Below are 25,839 nucleotides of genomic sequence, written 5' to 3'. Positions count from 1 at the left end.
GTTTGCTTAATAGCTGTATCATGTCAGTTCAGTTTGTTTTTATTTCCGACCATCACAATGAAAAACAAAGCAGAAGTCTATAAAAACATAGAAGTGACAAAACGCAGACATAATAATGTGCATGATACCAAGGCAGGACAATCAATTAAAAATATGGCACAGTCATAACACCTTATTAAATTGATGTGATATGATGTAAAAGTCACTGTGCCAATCAAGCATGTGTTTATAACTTTATATATATATAATATAAAGAATGTAAACATGAAGAAAATGATCACCGTGCACCACTGGTTGTGACGCTTTTTAAAATAGCTCTAGCCTTGTTTGCTTTTAAATTGTTATGTAAATATGCAAATTACTTTTAGACTTTTGATTTTACAGTTTATTTTTGTTTGCTTGTCTTGATATAACTCCTGGCTAAAGTTTTCAAGAATAGTTTAGTAAGTTAATATTGTTTTATAATGTGTGAACCTGGTGAAACATACGCCTGGGATGCAAAACTTTTAGAAAATATAGACTTGTCAGAATTTGGAATAAAATTTGAAAGTAACTTTAAACCAACCAATCCAGAACAAGGAATCATTGTGCGACCTTTGTCAAGTGCTGATTTTGATAAAGGTATTCTAAGATATGTATAATTTTTTAATTTTATATCACTGAATGCGGTGGCATGTCGCAGAGGATAAGGTGCTTGCTTTCCAATCATGCAATTATGGTTCAACTTCCGGCGTATGCTGGTTGTTGATAAACACCGCTCACCTCTACCCTGGGTGGGCACTGGGCATGGTTGGTGGAGGAAAGTTGGCTGAGAGAAAGGAACTGGCCACCCTACTCTCGTTAGTGCCGAACATAAAGCTTAGTATAATGAGAACCGTATTTTCTCTTCCCTCCGATGCTTGCATCAAGTATGGGACTCGCCTTTATCGTTTTATTATGGAAGAATAATGATCAATTTATCTTGTTATTTATGTGACATTCTGCTTAATGTGTATGAACTGGTTATATAGTGGTTACTGGTAATGGTTTAATAATCTGATCAGTCTCATAGACATAGGCGCCGACTTTTATTTTTGCACGGGGTGGCGGATAGCACAATATGGCAACCTCAAAACTTTCAAACTGCATGTTTTTGTTTGATTTTTACTAAGCGTGTTTCGTAGATTCCATTGGCTTTTCACACCTGATTTGTAGCTCGATAATTTACAAAGCAACTTTAAAACAAAGCACAGGAGGTATGTCGTGAATTTGATTGTTACGTTGCTGCTCTGACACTTAACATTTGGCAAAAGTATTTTTGCGAACAGCAGCTCTGTCAATCCAACTGTTAGTCAACTGGTCAAGTTGTAACCGTGAAGCTTCAGCTTGATAAACATTAAAAATTAGGACGTGGTTCAATCGCTGTTGCGTCATGGTAGATCGCAAGTAGGTTTTTATGCGCCTGAGAACATTAAACGATCGCTCCGCCTCGCAGGTGGTGGAAGGCAACGATAAGTATATTTTCACAATGCAGACCACGTTTGAAGCATTAATGAAATTGTTTCATTGCTTGCAAATAGATCAAGCAGTTGCGACATAGTTGCAAATCGGAAAGAATGCTCTATCTTTGCATCTATCGTATTCTAGCCACGGGAATTCGCTCTCCCACGATTTTTGATAGCTTCTCCCTTCAACAGCGATTATTCTGCGCGTGCTCGGTTCTTCCACCTCCCTGATCGTGCTAACGCCTTTTGGCAGTGGCACACTTTCGTTTCGTTCAGGCGTTTGGTCACTTTCATGCTGGCTGAAATCCTGAGTAGACGCAACAAAAAATGACTCAATGGGGGGCTGCAATTTTGAACGCTTTTTGGTGGCATCTATAGGCTAAGCTGAATAAAACTGGAATGTCGGCGAAACTTTTACTGGACGACTTTTCGTAATTTTTTCTATGATGTAACAAGCAACTCCTATGTCAGACCAATAAATTCCCGCCTCACAGTTTGTCACGCATTGACACGCAATATTACTGCATGAAGTAGATAACAAAGTAGAAATTAAAGCATAAAGTAGATGACAGTACACTCCAATTGAAATCGGAAAATAGTTCAAAATGCAAAATCTTGAGTAATTGAAAAAGGTTGCTTTTATTATTGGGAATTGGCAGGGGGTGTAGCTTTCCTCGAATAGAATCATGTAAACGTGTAAATTTGCAGAACGTTAAAACTGCTACTTTCCTAAGTGCACTTTTTAAAGAAAACTCAAAAAGTTAAGAAAATTGCATTTTTTTTAATGAAATTTGAAAATAGATATTCATTTAGGGGGTGGAGCTATCAATCATCGAGATAATTTTATTTCCAAGTATTGTACAGCTGGCATAATTTATAGCGATATTATGAGCAGTTTAAAAAAATTCAAAAAAGATTTTTGAAAGAGGCAATCGTATTCTATTGAAAGATCGAATTTTATTGCTTAATAAATCCCATTGTAAACCTAACAAATGTAACAATGACTTATGACAAGTAACAAATAAAACGATCGCAACAACAACAAGGAAAAAACTCGTAGCCACGTGTTGCGTAATCTTCACGTAGCTTGCTTGATGTTACGCGAGTATCATGCTTGTGACAAAACAATCATTTTCTTCGCAATACTGTATTGGTTCACTTCTTGCTTTACGTTGACTTGAAGCGAAAACCAATTTCAAAAAAAGATTTAAACGTCCGTTCAAATTACATTTTATTTGCAGTAAGTAATGTAACCTAAACGGGGTGGCTGCCACCCCGCCACAGCGGTTACGGGGTGGCATGGCCACCCCGTAACCCCGTAAGTCGGCGCCAGTGCTCATAGATATAACTGTTGGTTACATACTTAGTCGTTCTTTGTACTTGATAAGGTTTTCTGTTGATTTTTTTGCTGGAACAGCTACAGCTAGTGGCAAATGCAGTTCAATCCGGAATTGTTTGTTTAGTTGGTTTGTTGTGATTGCAAACTGCTCAGTGTTCAGTTATATATTTTTATTTTTAAATTACATTGCATACAGAGTATTTTAACTAATTTTTTGTCATTAGGCTAGATAAATTATATCATATTATATATATATACATACTTGTTTGAAAAACTTGGTTAATCATTAGACACAATTTAATCATTTGTGCAATACATTTTAGGTTTTACAGATGTTTTAGCTCAACTCACCAAACTTGGCACAGTGTCTAAAGATGATTATATTGGTATGTTTATCGCTTAGCATATTGCAGATGTTTTGTGCAGTAGCCTACCGCCCTACAGCAGTATATATGTATAATTATTTTGTGTTAACAACTATTTGCATTTTTTGTATTTGAAAGTTTAAATCCCCATTAAGTTTGGAAAGGTAAGAAGCACCAGACTAGTGGTATTTGGACATGGGCAGCTAAATAGCTGCTACTGTGTAGATATATACTGGTACGTTGTGTATCAATGTGTATTGTGTATCATACCCACCGCTTAACTCGCAAACAGAAATCAGTATACTGCCATCCAAAGATTGATTAGTAAACAGTGATTATGTTGTTGTTGTTTTTAATATGAAATACTTTTCAGTTTGTTTTTGATTTATGGTAGACTAATTTATTCTAGAGATGTACCGATACCAATATTTTAACCGATGCCGATATCACTTTTTTAGGCCAGTGCCCATTTTGATATTTTGTTGATACTTTGGTGTTGCAAAAAGAAACAGTTTTGACATTTGCAAGGGGTTAGACCAAATGCTAAGTTTGATCTTTTTTGCATAAAACCAGTAGCAATGTCAGAGGTTTGGGAGATACTTTTGGACCAGACCCGGGGATTATTTTACGGCCTGAGAAGTTGTCGAAACCACAGTGTATTCTTTGTATATATTGCGTGTTTCTTATAAGATTCAATCAATCCAATCTCAACTGCATTGTTCTGTCATAATATCTAGTAATAAAATGTATCTGTCGCTAGTATCTAGTAACAAAATGCCACCATGAATGGGGACTGGAAAGAAACAGACATCATAATTGGGGTTTCTGAAAAAATAATAAACATTTGGTTTGCATAACTAACTTTCTAAATTAACTAACTCTATAAACGCTCTAAATAGGCTATCATAATTGAGAATAAGATATAAAATTTAAAGCAAGTCCTTTCAACAAAAAATATTCAATAATGAGCAGGGCCGTTGAAAGGATAATTTGGTACCGGTACCAATGAGCCTCTAGCCTCAAATCAAGACACTTCGAAGATAAACGCACTCCAACCATATTTTTTACTGGTCTCCAGTAAAAATCTGATCTGTAAAGCTAAAAAATTTTATCGACTTATGCTTGATATGGGAATTGACTATGTATATATATCACACATAGAATTAATGGATACTTTATTCCACTGAACTTCAAAGTTAAAACGTATTTTCCCCATACCAAACCACATATGGTGGTTAAATTTGTTGATTATTTCATAAAATGTTGAGATTGTGTTACGTCATTACGCCGATTTGAGATACAATTTCATGACGTCATATGGACAAAAAACTTTTACAAGTTTTATGCATTGTGAGTATAAAAAAACAGCTGATATATTTTGGAGAGATGGAGTCTCCTTCAAAATTTTTAAAGAATTGAGCAACACAAAACTTCTGAAACTAAACGTGTGTGAGTGCAAGAATCACTGCAAATGACAAATGCCAAAATGTGCGCGCAAGGAGTCATGGGCAGTTTTCTTTCTAAGAAAATTTTCAGTGAGTATTTGTAGTCGTTTGGAAAGTGTCAAGTGAATTATGAATTTAGTGAAATGTTAAAAGTACAGAATCTTACATTGTAGTATCAAAAAGCACAACAAATTACAAACTTCATTGTAGTAGTTCTTCGCTTTCCCGGTGACCACACACTATTTCATTTTACTGTCGTCACAAATTTTCAACCTATTTTGATTGTGTTTTGACTGATAATGTTTTTGTTTGAGACGCACACTTTAGCCTAATTGTACTTGAGTAATGCAAAGGAATTTATTCTCACACGAGTCAGTTCAATCATAAATAGCTAAAAATCGATTTCGATCGGCTAGAAGAAGATGCCTGTCAGAAGATATTTCATTTTCTTGATTGTAATACCGTATTTTACGGACCATAAGGCGCACCGGACTATAAGGCGCACTGTCAATAAATTGCTTTGATTAGTTTTTTGTTCATACATAAGGCGCACCGGACTATAAGGCGCACCGGACCATAAGGCGCACCGGACCATATATAATAGTAGTATCGGTACTGGTTTTGAGTGTAGGCAATAAAGCACTACCGCACTTGATCCATACATAAGGTGCACCGGACCATAAGGCGCACGATCAATTTATGAGGAAAAAAAAGAATTTAAAGTGCGCCTTATGGTCCGTAAAATACGGTACTTGAGTATAATTCAACAGATCACAGATACATTCTGTAGAAGTTAGACTTAAAAGCTTTCCTTTAAATTTGGAGCATTGCAAGTGCACAGAAATCAATTTACACTGCGCAAATGGCCTGATGTTGCTGCGCATTTGCGCAGAGACGCACCATAGAGACAACACTGGTCACGGGAGTGTGACGTATCAAAATTTAAACAGGTTGTTATTTTTTTGCATTAGTGTGACGTTTGTTATTAGCCTGCTTCAAAAAATGTATATCTTTGCTAACTGTAAAAAAATTGTTGCAAATGTGTTTTCATTAATACTGTACTTCAATAGCAGTCAAATTCAATCGATACCGACTCCAATACTTCAAAAATCACAATATATCGGTACATCTGTAGGCTAATCACTGTCCGTGTATCTAAACCATAAGATTTGCACCTTGATGTCGGGTATAAAAAGTACAGTAGAAATAATTTTGCTTGGTAATTTAGAACGATTCAACTCAATGAAATCTGATGGTAGTTATTACACAATTGTGGTTGAAGACACATTATCTAACAAGAGCAAAGGTAAAATTGTTGCAACTGCTACCCTTGAAATTGAACAAAAGTTTATCCATTCTTGTGCCTTGGTAAGCATGTTACTTTCAAATGTATTATGGATTTGTTTTTACATAAAATTACTTAAGAAAGATATGATTTAACTTTAACATATTGTTTAAAAGAAATAGGTACCAATCTTCTTTCAAACTCATGATTAAATGTAGTATGGCCATTGGCCAGTACATTATTGATAGGTACTTGCTTGGAAAGTTGGTGATTTTTGATTGTCTGAATTGTATACAACTGTCGCAATCAATATGTATATAGGCCAGGTGGCAGGTTTCTGTGTCCTCGAAAATGTCCTCGTTTGTGTCCTCTTCTGTAATCTGTATTGAATGTTTCACATGTTTATCACAGTTGATCATTTGTTCCAAAGTAATCTTTTAGCCAAGCATTGTGCAACCTATGTTGCTGAACTTGCTTTTAGAAAGTTCGACACTTTACATTTCTAGAAATTTTTCTGAATTAACAAGTTGGCTAGAAGAATTTGCTCATGTAAAGTAACATCACTGCAAAATTCATATATTTTTAAATTGTATTGACTATTGAAACAACACCAGTATGTCTACATTTCCTATACAAGCAACTTTTCTAGAAACTCTTACACTGAATCTATTCTTAACTGGTATTCCTCTTCTGGTAATATGTCTGTGGCTGAATCTATTCTTATCATAATACGAGTACAGTAGTAGCCACGGTGCTAAAGATTTTTAATACTGATATGTAGGCTACACTACAACCTTCACAAGTTGACGCGGTCAGTCATAAGTTAGAAAAAAACTGCTGTGTGTTACCATGGGCATAGAACTTCTTTACGCAACATAACAACATGTTTTGTTGTTGCTATTTCCAAATCATGAATGACTGCGTCTAACTTGTGAAGATTGTACATATCACCGAGCTGCGTGGATCATATTTTTTATTGCAACTCACTTATTCAGACAAGTGCCCTGCTATCGCCTAACTGGAGGTTTCAAATGCAACTTATCTCTGATTTCAGTATGCTACTGATCTGCTATGTATTTAAAATCGTCTTTTTGCAGCGTGGCCGTGTGGAAGAGCTTATAGTTGACTCTGAATACAGGAACAGACAATTCAACAAAATGTAAATATTGCCATTAACCGAATAGTATTTAGCAATGCTGAATTAAAGTAAAGTTATGTAAATTACTTTGCTGTTTTTACTGTTTCAATCTGACAGCACGTTCATATGTTGCTTTTTATTTATGTTGGGGTCTCAATGGCTGGTTGAATAAAATGATGCCCAGTTAAATTTACTTAAAAATCATTGGAATGGTTTGAAATAAACGGCGAGGCAGTGAATCTAACCGCCATGCCACATTTCCAAAGCTTGCTTTACCTCTACTCCATTGTCGTTTCGTAAGTCTATCTATAAAAGTCAACACGTTTGATGCTAGTTATCATGGAATAACTTATTTTTTTCTTTCCAGCCTGCTCGGACTTGTTAACAAGCTCGGACAGAAGTTAACCTGCTACAAGATTTCGTTAGAATGCACCGTGGAAGATTTAAATTTTTACGAGATGTTTGGATACAAACAAGACCCTGAAAAGTTTATGCAGTTACGCTTTCGAGAATGATGAAACATGCAGCTTATTGTCGATTTTGTAGGTCATTTCGTAAGCAATCAATTTTTGTGATGTCTAACCAATGTATTCATATTGTAATCATGTATTTCGGTGCTTTGTAGGCTGGTTCATGTTTTGGTTTTCTGAAGTTACATTTTATTATTGATAGTGACTCTTGAGAATGCTGTGGCCTATAGTATATAGGCTACATAACGATAACAGCCTGACGTTGTGCCAAATAAGTTAACGATAAAACCCTTTATTTTACTGGTAAGATTATTATCAATCATCCAGAGAAGCTACGATTTTTTTGATATTTTGTTTCTCAACGAACCGTTGGTCGTTCATCATTTATTTCTTTAAAATATTTTGTTTAAACATACTGGTTTAGTGCAATTACAAGCTTTGAATAGCTGAAGCTTTTGGTTTGGATGATCTGAATGCCTAGGCCTTTTCGGTTTATCACGACTTCTAAATGAAGTTAATTTGGAGGCGAGCACATGGTTCCGTTTACATGAGCTTTCGTTCACTTTAACGCTGCAAATTAGCCTACGTCCACTGCCGTTTGAGTAAAGAGAAAGGAAACTTTGAAAATAACAAGCAATGTCAAAGCAATCAGCCAAGTTCTGTAGCTGACGCCTAGGCGCAGGAAACAAATTAAGTCTAGTCCTATTATTATTCATCTACGAAAAAATTAGAAAAATGGTTCACATTGAAATTAAAGTTTCAAAAAAAAAAACTTCTCGAAGCTACAGAAAACTTTTTAATAAGCGGGCACAAGCAGATCAATGTTACAAGCATAGCCGTACGAGACCAAACTATTTTGGGGGGGCAGAACGTAAATTTGCCCAAATGTGCACGCTTTTATAGAAATTGCCCAAATATAATGTATGCGGTGCGTGATAACACTGAAAAACTAACATAACAGGATCAGCAGCAGTGGCGTAGCCAGTAATTTTGAAAGGGAGGGGGTTGACGTCGTGTTCCGCTTATGGCGACACCCAGCAGTGGGGGGTCTGGGGGGCCTCCCCCAGAAAATTTTGAAAAATTACTTTGAATTTGGTGCATTCTGAGAGTATTTTCAACAAAAATGTGGTTATGAATATTCCTGTGAAAGGGTGTTGTCCGGTGGCATAGCAAAAGGATAAAATCATGTTTTCTTCGGCATGTTTCGGAAGTAAAGCTACAAGTCTCTATGTTTTCTTGTTGCAAATTCCTGGCTGAGATATTTGAATGTTTGGTAATGGCAAAACTCGCTCTTTGCGATACCCGCCCCCCCCCCCCCCCCCCTGGCTACGCCACTGATCACCAGCTAGCTAGAATTTCTTACCAAAGTAGGCTAATCAAGATAGAACAACTGAATTCATCTTTAAAGATACCTTGCTTGTGCATTGCCCGATGCTTCTGCACTTTGGCATAGTAAGTAGGAGTAACAAATATTGTTTTACACACCACAAATAATAAACAACGCCACTTAAATATTCAGTTGTGATGTCATAAAAGACTCAGAAAAATAAACATCGCAGGAAACCGGCTCAGGGTGACCATGCGGATTCAGAAAAAACTACATAACAATAGATAAATTATAATTAAATGTAATAAAACACAAAACATACTACTTCTGTTCAAATAAACTTTGTTCAATCAATTAAAGTAGTTTTGATGATACGATTTTTAGTACAAAAATAAAAAGTCTGGCAGCACTACTTCTAAAAATATAGTTAGGCTAGGTAATTTGATGACAAAAACAACTAATATACAGTATTCTAAGTTTGCGTACAGACGGTGACGTAGGATTCAAACAACCCAATTAGCCTAACAGTACGTATTTACATTGATTCAATGTCTGAATATTGAATATTATTCAATCATCGGATTTGCAGAAGGCGTCGTTGGATTTTCAAAAAATCGCCGAATAGGCAACTCGCCAAAAAAGGCTCTTGCCGAATAGTAGCAGAACCTTTTATAAAAGTAAATAAACAAAGCTAAGCAACACCTTAACATTACTTTTAACAGTTTTAACATGTTTTTGTTAAATGTTGTGGTGTTGCTTAGCTATGTCTGTTTATGGTTGAAAAAGTACTGTGACCTCCCCACCCGAATTGTTTTATAAAAGTAGGCTATTCACCAGATTTATATAAATTCATATTTTGTAGTTGGCCAAATCAAGATGATGCATTTATTGATATTATGAAAAAAATTAAAGACTTTGTAAATTTTGATGCCGAGGCAACTGCATCATGCCTATTTGGGCAGTTTTATAAATAGACTATGATCAGATAATTTCATATTTTTTGTTGCCCAAATCTAAACGATACAGTTATGTAAATGGGAAAAATTAATGAATTTGTTCATTTTGGGGAAACTGCCTCCCGCTAATTTGGGCAGTTGCATAAACAGACTAATCAGTTTCATCAAATAGCCTAATTTCATGTTTTCAGCTGCCCAAATCAACACGATGCATTTGTAAAAATTAATAAAATTAGCTATATAGCAAATTTTGCGTTTTGATTTGGGCAGTTTCACAAAAATATTAGAAACATATTGTGGTGGCTGCCCAAATTGGCATGATGCAGTTGGTTAAATGCATTTCGTACTACAATTTGATCACCATGGAATACAATGCGGGTGTGCCAAATGACAATTTTGCGGCACATTTCTTGTGCAAATAAGAGGCTGTACTTAGTTTGATAGGTAAAAGATATTAATTTATAGTTTTATGCAATTTTGTAGCTTTTTATATATCAATTTTTGTCCTAATAATTTCAAGATTTTGCCCGAATTCGCGACGTTTTGAAACAACAGGGGGGGCGGCTGCCCCCCTGGCTCGTACGGCTATGGTTACAAGGGAGGGAACACAAGGCTTTTTCCAGGAGGGGCAAGATTTTCACTGACCATCTGCCATGATAAACAAAGAAGATAGGAATTACTTTGAAATTGAAGTATAAACGTTAAATTTTTATTGACGATAAAAGATTAACATACTTAGTTGCCTTTGGGGTTTTTTTTGAGTGGTCATGTTCAAGATGTTAGCCTATGTATACGATTATAAACCAGGGCTTCCCAAACTGGGGGTCACGCAAAGAAATTCAGGGGTCGCAGAAAGTATACCAATTTGCAGAAGGTGGCTACTGCATATTAATACTTCTGTGCAAGATGCTGTGTCAGTTATTAACTTTATTAAGAGGCGCTCACTCAATAGGCTGCCCGTATTTTTGAAAATTTATGAGGTCAAATTCAATAGACGTTAAAAACTCCTTTACTGCATCGTGAAGTGAGGTGGCTTTCCAAAGTCAAAGCTTTAAAATGGCTAGCCAAGTAATGTTGAAAACCGAAATCGTGATTTTTCCAACAGAATATAATTCATTGTGAAGAAAGGGGCGTTCTTCCCGGCTATCAGCACAAGGCTGAGCACTCACTAGTACAGCGAGCAGCTGCGATTCGCCAACCATAACGGTGTAGCTTCCACGCTAGCCATTCAGACCATCCAATCAACAATATGTTTCTCGGCAGCCGATTTGTAGCAAGAATTGACAGCGATAGACACGTGTTTCGCCCATGAGGCTGGGATGTCAGATTTGCTTGAAAAACTGAACGAATTTAATTTGTCCCTCCTAGGAGAAAACATCAATATTTTGCATTGAAATCTTAAATTGAACATCTGGATACCAAAATTTCAAAATGATTTATCTGAAATGTTCTCACTTCGCCTACCGTTCCAACCTAACCAACATTGAAACCCTCTTGGGACCAGCTTTAACTAACATTGAGCCACGGGTGGACTTGCTTTGTAGCAGAAGGCAGTCACACCCATCACATTGAATAAATGTGTTTGCTTTTTTGTTTCCAGTAGGCTACCCATATGCTTTGTTGTGATGGTCAGAAATAAATAAAAACAAAGTGAGTTGAGTGCCGGTAAATTGTTTTTGGTTTGATCTAACCTAAGCCTTTTAGTTTTGATCTCTACCAATTCGACAAACACTGGACTCAAACGTGCAAAGACAGACAAACTTATAAAGATATGGGGAAGGCCTTCATCCTGCAGTGGAACAACAATGGCTGATAATGATGATGAAGCCTTTCAATAAATATCACAAATGTAGCCTATGTTTCGCACTGTTCGTCATTTTAATCGCAAGGGGTCGCAAAAATTTTAGGAGATTAAAAGGGGTCGAAAGCAAAAAAGTTTGGGAAGCCCTGTTATACACTTTATATCAGGGGTGTGCAACCTTTATTACAGAAGGGCCAGATATAAATAACGAGGGGAAACCGCGGCCGCACGTTTATTTAACATATGATTTCTAGTACTGGCAGGCACAAAAAAGTAGTTTTTTTGTTATTCATGTTATTCTTATGGATTATTAGGAATTATCTCCTTGCAGAAATAAGTTAAGACGCATAAATTTTTGAAGAAAACTGTTATTCAAATTTATTGTCACACCGTCTTTAAACGAGTTCAGTGAGAAGTTTGCAGCTGGCTTCTTTTCCCGACGGCTTTTTTCCAAATTTACTTTAATGGAAGTGCTCGCAATTCAAGTCCATTTTCCAAGTGTTCGTCTGTCAGAATCGTCCGATAGGGAGATTTCATGACGCCCATTTTAGAAAAAAATTGTTCGCACAAATAGCCTACGTTGAGCCAAAAAGAGCCATTTTTGAAGCCATGGATTTTTTTAAATGTGAAAAGTTATCTTAGTTGAGATGTTTTGGGTAAAAATCGCCAAGATTCATTTCTAAATAACTTACTTTGCTTTAAAATCTGTTTTCTCTTGAAAATCAATCAGTTCAAGTTATATTTGCTGGTGCTTTATTAATGTCTGTGTTTATTAATGGCGAAGCGAATATACCAAATGAATGTTCATGAGATTTGAAGTCTTTGAAACGTGCCAAATTCATACAATAAATTTTCAAGTTGGTCTGCAAATTCACTTTTCTTAGGATGCATTCCATAGTCTCTCAAAGTTGGAAAGTGGAAAGGATTTCCTGTCTGTACGTGAGCTTTCCAGAGCTTTCGAAAGGACGTGGGTTCGACACCGCTTCAGAGCACGCGGCAGTGTCTCGGCGAAGATACTTAGCCTAATGACAAGTCAAAATAAGGGGAGCAGCTGACTAGAAGACTATATGTAACTTCGCTGCTTCCTGTCGTCTGTTGTATCGCATCTGTGATCGCAGTGTACGGTATGTTATCGCAATGGGCGTAAATAAAAACACGAATCTTATTATTATTATTATAAGTCGTCATTTTGTTCATAATGCCTTTTTTGTGACCATACATTTTTACATTCCAAATAATTAAATACGTGTACAATGGATTAGCGGTGGCCGGTGGGAATTTTCTAAAATGGTTAACAGAAGGTGCAAAATCTACAATAATCCACTCCACAATGAAGAACACGTTTCACGGGCCGCACACAATTCAAAATTGGAACATCTTCGCGGGCCGCATTTGGCCCGCGGGCCGCACGTTGCACACTCCTGCTTTTTATTGTATTCTTCAATACAGTCCAGTACCCTCACGTATTAAATTTTTAACCTTACAGAAATTCTGACGTCAAAATTGCTTAACATGATATAAATTCTTTTGCTTGTGTCAACTCTTTATTTTCAAATTGAAACAACTTGATAGACGTGTGCCTTGGCTTGGTAGTCTGGGTAGCCTACATCGCCAGGTGTAGCCTAGCCTATTAGGGCAGCCTACATCGCCACGTCTAACACAGTGTCTGATCTATGTAGCCTATTCAGTTAGTTAGGATGACTTCCAACTTTGTCATCCTCCGTTGTTAGCCAGCAAAACATAGTACGGTAGGCCTACTCTGTCAATTTTCTTCTGCTTCCTCATGTTAACAGATGATTGTAGTCCACTCCAACTACCTTCTGTCATCGGTGGATCACAGCGCCTCCGTCAGCCCTATTCTTATCACCCATCTGCTACTAACACCCGTTACCTTCATCTGTTACAATCATTCGTAAACAGCATGTGGCCCTTTGGCCACAAAGGTTGGACAGCCTTACTATATAGGCCTATGGTTGGTTCAACGATAGGCTACAATACAGTAGCCTACTTATCTAATGTTCATCTTCTCCGATCGTTCATCTCCGATCTTCATCTTATATCGGAGTGTCTATGGAGCTGACTTTGTTCAGGCCCCATTGTTACGGACAATTTTCAAATCAAACGTCACATAGAACCGTTGTCTACTGAACCTGACGTCTTACGTTATGGACTGTTGGTAGAAATAAGCAAAGATTGCATCACCTTTGTCACACCTGTGAAACATTACATAATCGTTAAATCTTGAATTACGATATATGGTGTAAGCCAAATTCAACGGGTGTTTGAACGGCTTCATAATGCTTATCATTATTATGTCACAGAAACTGCTTGCGTGCGTTTGAAATATTGCAATCTATTCTCGTCATTTTAAAATTGTTGCTTGAAAAGTTGGTCGCATATTTAACTGTTTTGCTCAGTGCTTGTCAGCTGGACGAAATTTCCGTCTTTATCTCAGTAATTTGTATTGTAGGGACAAGTTTTAGTGGCGTACGGTGTTGCGTCCCAATTTCGACAGCCTTGAGGCTAATTTTACAGAAATGCAATTCTTGAATAGACGTTTTCAGAAGAGTGTTTCTTTCGGTCATCACATACAGACGAACGGATCCGGGAACTTTATGCTACAATTTTCCCACGAAGAGATTATGGTTTACCGTTGTGACCACCCATCTCTATGGAGATGCCTCAACGCGGTGTAGAGGTGAACTCAGGCTGAAAACTAGGCTCACACCTAGAAACTCCTGGGGCTAATAGACACACGAAAAAGTCCCCAACGGCAATTTTTTTGGCGGAAGAGGCAGTGATGTACGCGCATACAAAAAATATTGACGCCGTCAGCGTAAACGCAAACGTTCGAAAAAACATACGCCGTATGCGTCAACGCAACTTGTAAAACAAGTTGGCGGCATCAACGTCAGCGCATACACTAGCGTAAACTAATTTTGTTTGCTAGGTGCCAAACATTCACACGGTATAAACCACTCGAAACAAACAAGTTTTATGCTGAATTTCCACGAAGAAACACAAGCATCTGAAAGTGTTCATCTGACATTTTGCTGTGTTTTGGTTCCAATATGTCTTTGCCCATTGAAAACATTCTTTCAACTGCAGCGCTGGAAGGTATTGGCGTGTTGTAGAGAAAAAAATATATTAAAAAGTATGCGTTGACGCTATGCGCTAAAAAAACGCGAAAACTTTACGGCGTAGCCTCAAGCGCAAAGTATCCAAAAAAAATGTGGCCGCAAGCGTTAGGGACCGTTCAAATATTACGTAACGCTATCGAGGGGGAGGGGGGTTATGAAAAGGAAAAGCGTTACGGTAGCGTCACATCGGGGGGGGGAGGGGTTTCAAGCAAAACTTTACGTAACGCTTACGAGTACGGTAGTTTATTTGTGCTGGCTGGTATCGTCGTTTGGATACTAAATTAAGCTGAAAGCATATCCAACAGCACCTATTCAGCACCAACAAAATCTCCATCAAGTATCAACTACCGTACGGTAGCCTACTGTAATTCCTGTACACTCGTACAGTAATTCCATACAGGTTCTAAGTGCTCAAAACCTCGCATTGCGAAATTGCAAGGCAGCATTCTTAGCCTACATCACAAAGCTTGCTTTGATGTGAGTGAACAACATTAGGGTTGCCAGATGGCCCTTTTTTAGGCCAAATTCCAAAAATCTGGCCTTTTTAAATTGCAGTTGGCTTAAAAAAAATTGATGCAAATAAGGCAAGAAAATCTGGCCTTATTTGGCCCTTTTTATGGCTGAAAATTTTGACCGGTTTAGAAAGTGTTATTTTAAATAAATTGCAAATAAAAGTATCACTTAAAGCAGTGGTTTTCAACCTTTTTGGTGGAACGGAACCCAATGAGACATTCCAAAAGCTCGAGGAACCCCTGTTTAATAATTTAATTACCTTATGCAAAGCTTCAAGTAGAGAACATAGAGAGTAGAGAATGTGTTAGCTGTGGTTCTATTGAGTTGAACCGGGTGGGCTACTAAACGTTTTCAGTAGGTAGGCTACATAACGTTTTAATTCCAAAAAAAGAATAGTCCTATAGCTAAAATTTTATGTCTCAAACGTAAGCTTTAGGTGCATACAAACCAAGATATTTTATCAGCACGTGTTTCCACGTCATAATTTTGATATAAACTGGCAAAACGGGCTTTGTAATGGAAAAGCGTCACGTAGAGGAGGGGGGGTTTGACAAAAACGTTACGTTGACGTCACATGGGGAAGGGGGGGGGGTCAAAAATTCGGAAAAACAGCGTTACGTAATATTTGAACGCTCCCTTAGCGCAAACAAAAAGTCTACGCCGCAAGTATGCGGCGTATACGTACATCCCTGGGAAGAGGTCAGCAGTGTCTGACGGGCAGGCATTCTGTAAGGCGGGCCTCGATGAACAGAGCACCCGGCAGCCCGTTGAAACCAGTTCCCCTGAAGCTGCACGTTGCAATATAATAGGACTGCAGTGGACATGGAGCTGGCCAAGAGTGTGTGCGTAGCCCTCGCGCAGTCGCGACCCACTTTAAACAACCAAACAAGCGAATAAGTTAGCCTCTGTCTCAATTTGGATCTGGACCAAACAAAGCCCAATGGCGATGATATCACTGGTAACGGGAGAAGGCTTGGTAGAGTTGGAAGCCTCCAGCCCGGTTTCACACATTGGCGCCGACGACAAGAAAGAGATCTTATAGGTCTATCTATGGTGTGCGTCGTAGCCTACGTAGAAACAAACATTCTACATTACAGATAGGCTATGTGAATCGATAGCTCAATTGGTTAGCGCGTCACTTCTGGAACGAAGAAACTGCAAGATCAACAGCGGCGCTGGTTCGACTCTCGGGGTGTGCGCTTGAGCAACGCACGTTAAGGACTGCTTTCCATTCAGCGGCATCTAATGGATGGAATAATTCCTCAGCAACAAAACTTCAACAATCGGAAACTTCACTCTGTCAATCTCGGTGACCGGGCCTGCGTCAGTGATTCAAAGCCTCTACAAGCATGCGAAACTGCCAGGATTAAGCTCTGCAAGAAGCTTTCCCAGTCCGAGGATAAAGATTTAATCAGTCAATAATATTGCATCATTTTTTTTATTTTTCGTTTGTTGCAGATTGTTGGCATTCTAGGCCTATTGACGAAGCCACACTTAGGTGGTAAAACTTTGTTAGTAAAATTGAGTTTTCTAATTGAGTGTAATTATTACCTACTTTGCTTTAAATATTTTATCCAAGGATAGGCCTACCTTAACAAACCGGGATGCGATAGGCCTACTCCGTTTGTCCGCTTAACAACAGTTGGACTAACGCCAAACAGCGCTGCAGCTGTTTTTAAGCGTATATCTGATATCGTATATTAAGGCCTATTATTTACATTTTTGCGGAGCTTATGCTTATCTTGTTTGCAACGTAATGCCGATGCTTTATATTTGTCACATTAAAAACACGGGAAGCAGCTGACTCGATGACTAATATAGTCTTTCGCTGCTTCCTGTCTGTTGTTGAATATATTTGTAGGCTACCGATTTATATTTGTACCGTATAGCCTACTATTTTTCGCAGCAGACAAAATAAAAGGTTTCTTTCTCACACTCTCTCTCTGATGCAGAACTTAGGTTACCGTACTTCAGTTTTTGTTTCAAACATTCTAGAAACACTAATAGTCAAGTCAAGTCAATTTATTTTGTTTTAACAGCGCCATATATTAACAAATAGGCTACTGGTATTGCATAGACTGGAAGCAATATTGGTTGACTACAATTTTTTACACCAACAAACTAGTACAAAAACAATAATTCAAAAGTCAAATAAGGGAGAAAAACCATTTGTTAGAAAATTAAAAACACAACAAATCGAATAAGTTACGAAAACCTAGAGGTTTAAGCGGCAGGTTTGTTGGAGCTGGCACTCGTAACTTTTCGAAGCTTTCTAGCCATCACTCCTGGTGCTTCATATTTTAGTGCATTGAACCGTTTGAGTTCGTTTTTGGCAAAACTGTTAAAAACTATCTCCAAAATTAGTTCAAAATTATTTGTCCTTTTACGCAGTTCTGGCGTAGGCTATCATAGCACAATAATGGGTAGACTCGTGTGCAACATTTTTTTACTGTTGCTATTCCTGTGCAGAGCGCTGATTAGTAACTGACATCATTTTGGATTTGGAACCTTCATCCGATATGATAGCAGTAGGCTAAAGCATCGTAGCCTACAGCTTGCATAGTTAAGGCAAAACAGAATTCAAAAGGCACTGACAACCCCCCTTCGGTCTGCCATTTTAAATAATAGTATTTATTTGCACCAGACTAAACTGTCCATATCCAAAACAACGAAATAAAACACAAACTGCAAATGCACAAATAACGAACAATAACAACGAAATAACAATGAAAAACAACGAAATAATACACAAACTGCAAATGCACAAAATCTCACTAAATAGGATATCTACTCTTACAACTTTACAGACAATGGTACGGTAGTGTTACAAGTTAGAAGAACTGAAAGCATTCAGAACGATAAAAGCAAGCAGATGACATGTCAGCCATCAAAACTAGATAACAGCATACATAGAATTATTATAATGAAGACGGTAATTTGATATACCGTACGATGGCAATCAGACCTCATCAGGGAGGCAACTATAAAGTTAGACGATACAATAATTTGGAGTGGTATTCTGACTGACTTCTGATTAAGTTGCTGTGGCTTTTACTTTATTCTTGTGATCTTCTAGCACGGCAGTGCATAAGAACAACAAATCGTGAACTGCTGTCTAGCATCTGCTTACTGTTGGCAAAACCACTTATTACCACGACGTGCGCACTTCACGACATGATGATAGCCCTACTGTTGGTACGATCCTAAGCGGACTATCCGTTAATTTCGCATTCTGGTTTGTTTAGGTATCCCTGATTTTATCACACTACGCATCCTATTGGGTCATCAGTAAAATCATAAGAAGGTTTAATAAAAGTGTAGGCTACTGGTGATAGCAAAGTTTTTTTTTTGGAATTTTATTTGGCAACACTAGGAAATAGGTGTTGCGATTTGCGAAACCCAAATTCCAAAGTGACTTCATTTAAATCCTTTTCCAGTTTTCCACTTCGAAAATGGTTGAGCGTGGTGTGTGCGCTTCACCTCACTCGTCTGATACTATTAGTTGTCATTGAGTGGTATGATATAATACTGTAGATTGATAAATGAGCAATCATTGAATGAAGTGGCTATTTCTGCAACATCGTGCCGTACTGCAAATGCTTCTGTTCAGTTTGTTCTTATTTTTGACCATCATAACGATAAACAATACATGCTAACATAGCAGAGGTCTAGAAAAAGGCAGAAGCGACAAATAGTGGACGTTATAACGACAACGTGCGTGATACCAGTACCAAAGCAGGATAATCAGTTTGCTTGATGCCCAATAATTAATGTCTTTGTTAACTTGTTATTGTGCATAAGCATTTTGCAATGCCACAATCACAGCTTTAAGGTTCGACTAAGTTTAAAATGTCGAATATTTTAAGGTAACTCAGTGGTGATTGTTAAAGAATAGAAAAAATTATGATGAAAGTTTGTTTTATTTTGTTGTTAAACCTGATAGACTATGTACGGTACCGTACCTTTTGTGAGGTAAGTCATGAGCACTGCTTCTTTGGTTTCACCACAAAGAAAAAAATTGCTTCTGACTCTTTGATATCTTAAAAATTACAAATGTATCACAAAAGAATTGCACACAGTTATTTGTGCTCTTAATTTTTGTATGAAACACTGTAACGTATAAATCAATAGCTATGCGGGGACCTCGTTTGACTCTAAAATCTCACTCATAGAGTTTAATATTTTCATTTTATTTAATTTGGTGACTGCTTTATTGTAAAGGTTGTCTTTAATTTTTGTCATCTGGCCTATTTTTTTGTCTAAGCTGACTTTAAGAAAACATATTTTGTAGTGATATATATGACCAAAAACTTGTTACCGGTATCAAACAAAAAAATTAAAAGAACACCTATCCAGAGTGTTAACAAAATTTCTAAATCTTTGGCCAACTGTGTGAATTAAAACTGGCCTACTGTCTACCGATGGGATGGTGCAACGGATAAGGCGTTGGCTTTCCAATTATGCAAACCTGGTTCGACTCCCGTCTTCAGCTGGTTGTTGACAAACACCGCTCACCTCTACCCAGGGTGTAATAAATTGGGTGGGCGTAGTTGCTGAAGTAAAGGCGACCGAGAGAAAGGAACTGGTCACTCTACTCTCCTTAGTGCCGAAGGCTTAGTATAATAAGAACCTTATCTTCTCATTCCCCAAAGCTCAGTACCGGTACCGTATCGTATCTGAGTAAGGGACCTTTACTTACTTACTAGGGTACTGTCTACCCAAGCGGGCCACCTGATTAATTAACCAGACAAGTGTTCATTTATGAAAAAATTATATATGATGTTGCTCTTGTAAATTTAGGCTGCAGCTATATTTACAATATATACTAGTGTAATAATAGTCTCAATAGTGTTGCCAGATAAGGAATTCTGCCCTAATTTGAGAACAGTTTAAAGCTGTTGAAAACAAAAACTTGTAGTTTGGAAATGTTTTTTAGTCCTGGGCAAAGATCAAAACCCTAATCTTATTCCTAATCCTAACACTTTCGTAAATTTATCATTATAAAATTTTATTTTGTGTTTTTTATTCTAAAGAAAATTAGTTTTAAATAGCCTGCCCTTAATTACTTATCAGTTATCATAATATAAAAAATATACAAACCATTCTCATAATTTGTAAATATGTTGCAAGATAGCTGGAAAATCAAACATTGAGTTAGAATTTGAGTAATATTACCGTCTTGCAAACAGACAGCATGGGTTTCTAATCTTGCATTGGCCTTGATGATGTTACAAAGCACCAAATGCATATGTACTATATAGGGTCAATGTGCGTATTTGCGACCATCAGAGTAATTGCGTCCACCAGTCAAATTTGTAAATGTTTTGCTTTTGAAAATAATTCCAACAGGCTTCCAACACAATGAAAAACGGTATATATAAATACGTTTTTAAAAAAACCCTGTTTTTTTATAAAAAAATTACATCTTGTCTGTCAAGCGTATAAAAATATAAGTACTTTTATCAGGGTCTGTGTGTTGTTGCTGTCATCGCATTATTTACCACATGTTTTTTATGGATCGTTTTATTAGGCGGATTGTGCAGAATTTTTCCGACAGAATGACAGTGGTGTTTTGAATTGTAACAGTAATCACAAAATGTGCTTGCGCATATTGAAATTTTAATATACACAACAATACCACCAAATTATTACACACTTAAGAGTATGAAAATATCTTTTTAATAAAAAAGAGTAACTGTTTAAGTTAACAAATACAATTTTTAGAGGTCCTTAAAAAGGTGGTTGCAAATATGCTCATGAACTATATGTCTGAACTTGTGACTGTCCATGTGTTTAAAAACCATATTTCATTTAACTTGGCTACTCATGCTATTTACACAATATTATATATAAATCAAATGTAGTTATTACTATCTGAAGCCTTTACAAATTGTTTCACCTAACGGATCATCAGAAGGTCTTATTTTGAATAAGACCTTCTGATGATCCGTTAGGTGAAACAATTTGTAAAGGCTTCAGATAGTAATAACTACATTTGATTTAATTCGCTCTGCTTTGCCTTTTTGCTTGGCATTGAGCACTTTTTGTAGTATTAATAGTTTTCATTGTTTCAATATTATATATATATATACTTTATTTTTGCTTGTTTACATATTGCTAATAAACCGCTATTAATGTTTTCTTATGAAAAACTATTGGCTAGCAGTTTTTAAATATATTTTTTTAATTTTTTTTTGCTGCAGGTTGTTTGAAGATTACTCATTTAAATTTTAAAACATATTCACAATGGATGCAGACAGTTTTTCCAGTTCTGGAGATTCTACTACAAGAGGAATAAAGTCCAACCTGAAAGGATGGAGGGAAATATTTGTCGTTTGCAGTAAATTACTGAAGTGGGAAAAACCATATTATCCTGGCATAGTAATTGGAATCATATCATTGCTATTTCTCTTTATCTGGTACATGGATCCTTCACTAATTACAGGAGTGTCGATGGCACTGTTGATCGTCTGCATCTGTGATTATGTGATCCCGTTTATTTCTCCGATGGTTTTTCCAGAATCGAGTTGGAATTCCAACAAAGAAAAAGAATTTTCTGATGCCTGTCATGCTCTCTCGGACGTGAAAAGATCAACTTACAAAACTATCTCGAGCCTTTTCAAATTGAAAGATACCAGTCCGATTCTGTACCTTGCTCTTATCACCATCACTTTGAGCATACTGGTATGGTTGGGGAACCAAATGCACAATTTGATGCTTCTCTACTTCGCTGTTCTTATTGTTACGACTTTGCCTGGTCTGGCCTATCATGGCTTGCTGAAGAAAGGTTCTTCTGTGGTTGGAAGGTTTGGCAAAAAGAACAAAGATTAACAGCCATTCTTGTGCAGACAAAATTGAAGTGATTGCTGCTCAAGCTTCAACATACATGTCAGTCATCCAGTTGTATTATAGCTAGTTGTGTAGTGTTGTATCAATATTGCATCAAAGTGTTTAGATGTGTGGAAAAATCATCAACTGACGTTGAGAAAGTGCAGTTGAAAGAAGACCATTATGAGAGAAATGATCAATTGATCAAAAACATCTTTTCAAACTTCTTACTTCATAAACTTCTATGAAACATTGCGACAGGATTAACATCATTGAAACAACAGTTTTGAATTCTTTCTGGAACAGTGCAGCAGAAATAATCCATTATTATGCTGATGGCTTATTAAAATAGCTTTTATTTACCATTTTCAGATGGTGACTGGAATGTTTTTTTTACAACAATTATGGACCAATTTATTGGTATAACTAATGTTGAAAAAGCAAGCCTACAGGATTATATCTTTTAAAAAGCTTTCATGTCGAAAATGATGGTTATCACATTAATGTTATGTTGCATTTCATAATTCTGTATCTATAGGAGTTATTTGGGTGTACTTTGTTACGACTGCTGCAAAAATGTGCATTTTATCGTTTTTGTCAGACCAAGTCATGATTTAGTTTCATTTGAAACAAAAATCCAGAAGAGCTGTTCTCAGCCCAATTAAATGTTCTTTATGAAACCTATAGTTTTCTTGAGGAAATTGCAATGCTTTGTAATTTCTTCAATCCACAAAATAAGAAATAGTATTAAACCTTATTTTTGGAGGGATTACATATTTTTTCTTGCCATTCATCGCATTCTTGGCAATAGTGTTCTGCTAGGGTTTTAAACACAAATTACACGGTCAGAATTTATGGTTTGAGTTGGCGTAATAATAATCATGTTTTATTTTGCGCCCATTGTGAGAACATGCAGTACACTGCGATCGCAGATACGATACAACAGACAAGAGACATATTAGTTTTCGAGTCAGCTGCTCTCTTTATAAATGAAATCATGACACAGCTATCCCGGCACTGTTTCAGATTACAAAAAAAAATCAGCTCCTGACATTAATCTAATTTGCTATAGTTTGAAAAATATTTAAGTGTGATTTGTTTTAAAGTTTGCTGACGTCTTGCCAAGGAACTATTGTTTAAGTATAAGAAGTATCATGTGTTGGATGATTTGTGCAGATTTTTTTGCCTGTTTTAAAGTCGGAACTGTGGATAACACAATGCTGAAGGAAAAGGTGTAGACTCAACTGTAGTGCAGTCGTCTATGCTTTTGCATCAATTCTCACTGTGTAATTTTTTTAAATCCTTCATGAAAACTTGCCCTCATAGTAACGAGATTTCGATTTTTGCATGTCTAAATACCGCAAAATGGGTAATTGGGTTGCAGTATTTTTTTCTTCACAAAATACTCTCATCTTCCACTATTGCACAACACATAAATAATTCAAGGTATTTTGAGCGGTTTCACTTGGAATATTCCGTAGTGTGGTTTTAAAAAGAGCTGAAGTAAACAACGTATCCACTCCAGTCGCCTTTTCTAAACTTGTTTCCAGACGTTGCGTCTCCTGCTACTATTGTAGATTGGCTTGTATTAGTGCGTTCTCGAAATATATATCACCTCATTTTAATACTGAAACGACTGCTATTTTTTCAATTTTGTACAGTTTTAAAGGAAGCTTGAATCATTGGTTCATTCAATCAGTTGTGAAAAGAGGATTTTTCTTAAACATTTCATTCTAGTCGCAGAAGCATGGTTTGTTCGTTTGCTATGTTGCTTTGTTCCTGGTCTTGCCTCAATCAAACTGAAGAAGTTTTAATTGTGCGAATGCATTTCATAATTGCATGTGGTATTTTATGTGTTTGAAAATGGATTTCGAAGACAGGTCAGTTTTAAATGCGGTTTTAATACTGTCTTACTTTATGATTAAATGGATAGGACTTCTGCAGATAATTTGAAATTCTGTGACAATGTAAGCAAAAAAATACTTTTTCTCTTGTGTGCAACCATCACGAGTTGAAACTGACCAACACAGATTGGCATTCACCACATGAAAGACAGAAAGTCATTGATACGAACAAATTGATCAGAGTTATGCATGTCCGAATCAAAATTTGTTGATCTACTGATCGTCACTTAGTCTACATTGCAAAAAAATGCAAATTTTTCTTTGTTTTGCATGTTTTCAACGTTCATATTGAGGCAATCTCTATATCTCACCGATTCCATAGCGGAAATCCAGTCAGATGTAACAAATTTTATTCGTACGCAACATTTACATGCGAGGGTATTGTCTTGCAGTTATTAATGGATGTTTTAATCTTTTAGAAGCTGTTTGACTTTGCAATGATGTGCTTGTGGCATGCGATTTTGCAAATACCGCGACCTTTCGTGTTTTGTTTATGGATTTTCAAGGAGATTTTGTTGTCACTAAACGGTTGGTGACATGCGTGCAGTATGTTTACTGAAATATTGTAAACGACATAGCCTATCATCGTCATACCTGATATACACATCATTCGTGCTGTCATTTTTATGTTTGCTTGTTGTAGGTTTGCTACATTGTCTTTCGAATAAATAAAAAGACTTGCAGACTGTCGAGTTTGTACAGAGACTCAGAGAGTAATCATTTTGTACGCTAAGAAGTATGTAATATAAATTACATTTATCTTTGAACTGGATAACTTTTTTGCTTTTCGAAGCGTAAGCTTGCTTGCTATGCTATGCCGACTCAAGTGGGTGACAGTCACTGAGGTTACCAATGCCCATCGGCTGAAGTGCCATTGCTGGTTTAGCTGTATTTCATCATCGATCGGTCGCGGTCGAATGAAGGACAATCTTCAGTTGTTTTTGTTTCTGACCATCACAGCGAAAACAATACATGTCAACATAGCAAAGGTCTAAAAGAGATAAAAGCGACAAAACGCGAATGTTAAAACTGAGACTGAATTAAGTTGTTCACGCCCGATATTGCTGGCCTGATCTGGGTTATCCTTGTACCTGGCGTGCATCTTACGGACATCTTAGCCATTGGTTCAACGAGTCCAGCTTAAATCGTTGCAGTATATCCTGTTAACATTTATGTATTCTCAGGAACCGTAATTCTCAAACCCTTTTCCTTGTTGGCACCACTTATATCACCAATTCACCAACCAGTTTTCCACACTCCTTCTTAGAACCGAAGTAAAAGTCGTAGCACAATCTAGAAAGATGAACGTGGTCTTGACCCCAATGTTTCAGCATCGTGGTCTGGTACGATGCTCGCACCAGTGGTCAAGTACCCCGGCTCTTGAAAGTCTTGTCGAGATTTTTGGTTATCAGCTTTTCATGAAATATTCAGAAATGTCTGTCTGCTATGCAGTATTCGTAGGTATACAGCATTAAGCAGTTGCCTAAAGTAGGCTAGGTCTAGGTGCGTTAATGACGAAAAATAAAATGATAAATTGAAATGTTAATATTCATTGTGAACATAGTTGAAAATACAATGATTATCTACGTCAAATTTGTGATTGGCTAAAGAGATTAATATTGACCACCACATTAGAGCATAAGCTGTATTGATCTAAAGCAAAAGATGTGATGCATTTTTACATGCACATCTAGGGCGTGGTTACATTTTCCTGTCGCACAACAATAAATTGAGCTGCCTTTAAAACCAATACATTGGTATTTGAGAAGATAGCTTTAACGAGTGTTTGGAGTTTATCCAGATGATCGATACTGATCGGATTAGATTTCTTTAAGGTAGCTTGC

The 25,839-nt window shown here is 37.0% G+C and overlaps 2 protein-coding genes across 2 annotated transcripts; both read left to right on the top strand.

Moving 5' to 3' along the window:
- Window positions 1–372: 372 nt before the first annotated feature.
- Window positions 373–7,977, top strand: LOC145784479 (glucosamine 6-phosphate N-acetyltransferase-like). The gene is made up of 5 exons (XM_082596304.1): window positions 373–621; window positions 3,147–3,209; window positions 5,862–6,001; window positions 7,016–7,077; window positions 7,424–7,977. The coding sequence occupies exons 1-5, from the start codon at window positions 465–467 to the stop codon at window positions 7,569–7,571; spliced, it is 570 nt and encodes a 189-aa protein (XP_082452430.1). The 5' UTR covers window positions 373–464; the 3' UTR covers window positions 7,572–7,977.
- A 13,495-nt stretch (window positions 7,978–21,472) lies between these two features.
- Window positions 21,473–24,678, top strand: LOC145784749 (ADP-ribosylation factor-like protein 6-interacting protein 1). Its single transcript, XM_082596600.1, has one exon. It carries the CDS (start codon window positions 21,510–21,512, stop codon window positions 22,092–22,094), a length of 585 nt encoding a protein of 194 aa, XP_082452726.1. The 5' UTR covers window positions 21,473–21,509; the 3' UTR covers window positions 22,095–24,678.
- Window positions 24,679–25,839: the final 1,161 nt, after the last annotated feature.

Source organism: Aplidium turbinatum, chromosome 15, assembly GCF_918807975.1.
Source record: "Aplidium turbinatum chromosome 15, kaAplTurb1.1, whole genome shotgun sequence".
NCBI lineage: Eukaryota > Metazoa > Chordata > Ascidiacea > Aplousobranchia > Polyclinidae > Aplidium > Aplidium turbinatum.
The sequence above is the reverse complement of the archived record's forward strand: the minus strand, read 5'-3'. Positions and strand labels throughout refer to the sequence as shown.